This window comes from Carlito syrichta, unplaced genomic scaffold (assembly GCF_000164805.1).
Source record: "Carlito syrichta isolate Samal-C Ts95f unplaced genomic scaffold, Tarsius_syrichta-2.0.1 Scaffold287940, whole genome shotgun sequence".
Taxonomy (NCBI): domain Eukaryota; kingdom Metazoa; phylum Chordata; class Mammalia; order Primates; family Tarsiidae; genus Carlito; species Carlito syrichta.
The window spans coordinates 205,582-209,148 of record NW_007232036.1 but is presented as its reverse complement, the minus strand read 5'-3'; the positions used below and the strand labels follow the sequence as shown (position 1 = coordinate 209,148).

Genomic DNA, 3,567 nt, shown 5'->3' with positions numbered 1-3,567 from the left:
AGAGGCCGAAGCCAAGGCGATGCCCGGGAAGCTGAAGGTGAAAATCGTGGCCGGGCGCCATTTGCCAGTGATGGACCGTGCTAGTGACCTGACTGATGCCTTCGTGGAGGTTGGTGCAAGGTCCTGCCCTCAAAACACGGGGAGCGCCAAGCCCTGGGAAGGATCTGCCTTCCTCGCCCCCAGCCCCTCAGCCAGTTCCCCCTGGGACTGCCCTCCCGTCGGCGGTGCTGTCCAGCTCTCCCGCAAGGGATGACCGCCGAGACATCAGCGCGAGTGATGGGTGCACGTCTCGCAGCCGTCCGCGGCACGCAACGCCTGGTGGGGAGCCGCTCACTGTTCTGCATGCCGGGGTGACCCTAATGCCAGAACTCATTAACGGGCCACCTGCCAGTCAGGAGGTCCCAAGGCGTGGCCACGCAGCCACCGAAACACAATCGCACACGCCCTTTGGGGGGGGGGGGGGCTCTTCAGGCCAGAGGGGTGGACAGCATGTTTACGACTGTATATACATACAGCCTTTATGGGCACCTGGAGTCCCACCATGCGAGGAGATCCACTCTTAAGCCTAACATTTTCTGAATCTTCTATGTAACTTCTAAAACACAACTGTAACACTCTCTGCTCTTGTATAGACTGGTAGGTCTGATGAGCTGTTTCATGGTAATTTACTGCCTTGAGGTAGGAAGTCAATTAAGTGCTGTGGACTTAAATTGCAAAATTGCTTTTTAAATCTAATGATTAGTTTAAAAGTCATGCAAATTAGCACAGGCCTAGGGCCCCGGAAAGTAATAACCTAGAGTCTGAAAGAAGCCAAGTAAAAATTGTAATAATAATTGGTGTGATGAACCAGAGCATTAGAGCAGTAATCATTTTGGCTATTAAAACTTAGAGGTGATAGATACATGATAATATACAGCCTGATTTCATCTCAGTATAAAATATTTTTGATGTTCCCTAAATGTTCTCTAACCTAATAATTGCAGTTCACCATGCTCCCCTCTCCCCACATTATCATGGTGATTCTTAATCTCAACTTCATTTTCATTTGAGAAAATTCTAAGTGCTCTTGTGTCCAGTGTTAGCTAATGAGGATACACAGATAACCAAAGCAGAGTGTTGCTTTCAGGTAGTTCAGACACTGATTCACACAGCTTATATTAATAACTAATAGCTAGCATTATTGAATCTCATTATGGTCACGTCTGTGCAATAAGCTCTCACAACAGTCCTGTTATAGTAGTATTGTCATTATCCCCTGTTTAGATGAGATGACTGAGGCCTGGGGACAGCAAATAATTTGCTAAAGGTTACTTAGTCTGTAAGCTTCCATAGCCTGGCAGTCTGTTCTCTTAACTACTGTGCTGATACTGTCTCTCCAGATAAGGTGATAAGCATTATATTTGAATATGGAAACTTATTTCTGCCTTGAAGGTTTAGGAAGGCATCCTATGAAACTGATGTTTGAGGTGAACCTTGAAGGATGTCCACGATTGTACTAGGTAAAAGGAACATGAAAGCAAAGGCATAAAAGTGTACAGTCAGGGAACCATCTTAGTTTGGGACATGTCTGGAGTAAAAGGGAATATGTGGGTAGTGGAGGTTGGGGGGACATCAGACTTGAAAGTCTCATTTTCTATAAAACTTCATTTTCTATAATATTTTTTCTTTATAAGCAGGAGTAAGTCAGGGGAACTTTTAAAGCAGAAAGAAAATAAGATCATGTTTGTATTAGTTTGTTTATTTGGAGGATATGGTGAATGGTGATATTGAGGAATTGGGCAGATGAGAAGGGAGGCAAGGAGATCAGTTAAGAAGGAGGTAAAATTATCCAGGCAATATGAGGGGGGAATCCCCCCAAAATGGAATTTATTTATAAAAAATTGTGTATTCTTACATGTTTAAACTTAATTACCTTCAGAGTACTCTTTGATTCATTATACCTATCAAGATGCTTTTTCCACTGCTCAAAACAGTTTTTTGAACTTGAAAATTTTGGTGCCTTTTAGTGCTTCTGCCATTTTTTGTTTGTTTGTTTGCTTGTTTCACCTCTTCCACATTGGCAAAATGTTTCCCTTTGAGGATTTTTTTCATTGGAGAAACAAAAAGTCACTCAGGGTGAGAGTGGGTGAATAGGGAGTGTGAGCATGGGAGTCATGCTGTTTTTGGTAAAAAATTGCTGAATACTCAGTGTGGTGTGGGCAGGTATGCTTATAAATCATCCATCATAAATGGGCAAATGTGTTGAAAGAATCTCTGCCCAAAAAACTCACTGAAGTTGAATGCAGCTTCTCACAACGTTAGCTGGTACATTGATGCTGATGGGCTCCAAGATCACTTACCTAGTGAGTAAGCCTGTAATACAAGGGGTCTACCCTCCAAAAGATAATTCTGGGTTTTTTTGTGGGTTCTTCTTGTATGTGGGAATGAATGGGGAATGGTTTGGAAGAGAAGGATTTGAGGGACGTTTTTAAGGTTATAATTGAGTGGATTTTCTTGGTGAGGAAGAGGGCTGAGTCAAGGGTGACTCATTACTTTCACCAAATTGAGTGCTGTTTGTCAGGCCTCGTGCTGGTCACTGGCCTGTTGGTGAGCAAGACATACTTGGTTCCTACTTTTATGGAGTTTATATTTTAGTGAGAGACAGACAATTTAAAGAGTGAAGAAATGATTATATAATTACAAATTGTGATGAGTGCCATGAAAGAAAAGCAAAAGAGAATAACAGGTAACTCTTATTTTAGGTTGGGTAATCGGGCCTCTGAGAAAGTGTTGATCAAGCCTAAGACCTGCTGGTAAGATGGAGCCAGCTGCGGAGGGAGTGAATTTGTGTGTGCAGGGATTGGGGTGGGCAGAAAAGTTGGAGAAGGGAATCTCAGTAGAGGGAAGACCCTGAGGAGATTTGGGATTTATTTTATGAAGTGAAGGAAGATATGTGAAGTGAAGGAAGGAGCTGATGTGCAAGGCCTTACAGGCATGATTAGGAGTTTGAATTTTATTCTGAATTCAGTGGGAAGCAGTTGTTAAGATGAACTCTTTTGTTGTGTGGAGAGTGGGTTGAAGGGGAAAGAGTGAAAGCAGGCAATTAGGAGATTCTGTAATAGTTCAAGCAACATGTGGTATGGGCCAAAGTGATGGTTTTGGTGATGGAGAGAAGTGTAAAATATATATATGTAGGATTTATTAAGAATACAGAAAAGCTTCCACAGTGGAAGGGGACCTGAAAGAGGTTGCCCTCCAGATATATTTTAAATATAGACTCTAGAGGATTTGTTGGTAGATTGGAGTTGGGGACCAGGGAAAGGGAGACTAAAAGATGACTCCTAGCTTCCTGGAGTCATTGAGTAATTTTCTGAGACTCCATGGGAATGGTAGAGATTGATTGAGGAGGACCAGTTTCCATTTGTGCATATTAGGTTTACAAAGTCTCTTTAATTGGAGTTGTTGAAGAGGCAACTGAATTTGAGGCTATGGTATTCAAAAGAGAAGTCTGAGTTTAAAAATGAGCCTTGAGCCCGTGGGTTTGAGACCCGCCTGGGCAGTGAGACCTCATCTCTACAATAAATCAAA

At 42.7% G+C, this 3,567-nt stretch overlaps 1 protein-coding gene across 5 annotated transcripts in view; it reads left to right on the top strand.

Moving 5' to 3' along the window:
* Positions 1-3,567, top strand: part of C2CD5 (C2 calcium dependent domain containing 5) — a 93,147-nt gene continuing 89,580 nt past the window's right edge. For all 5 annotated transcript variants that reach the window (XM_008053183.2, XM_008053180.2, XM_008053181.2 and 2 more), the window contains exon 1: positions 1-109. In XM_008053183.2, the coding sequence (XP_008051374.1) occupies positions 20-109 (90 nt within the window). In that variant the 5' untranslated portion in view covers positions 1-19. The remainder of the gene's footprint in view (positions 110-3,567) is intronic.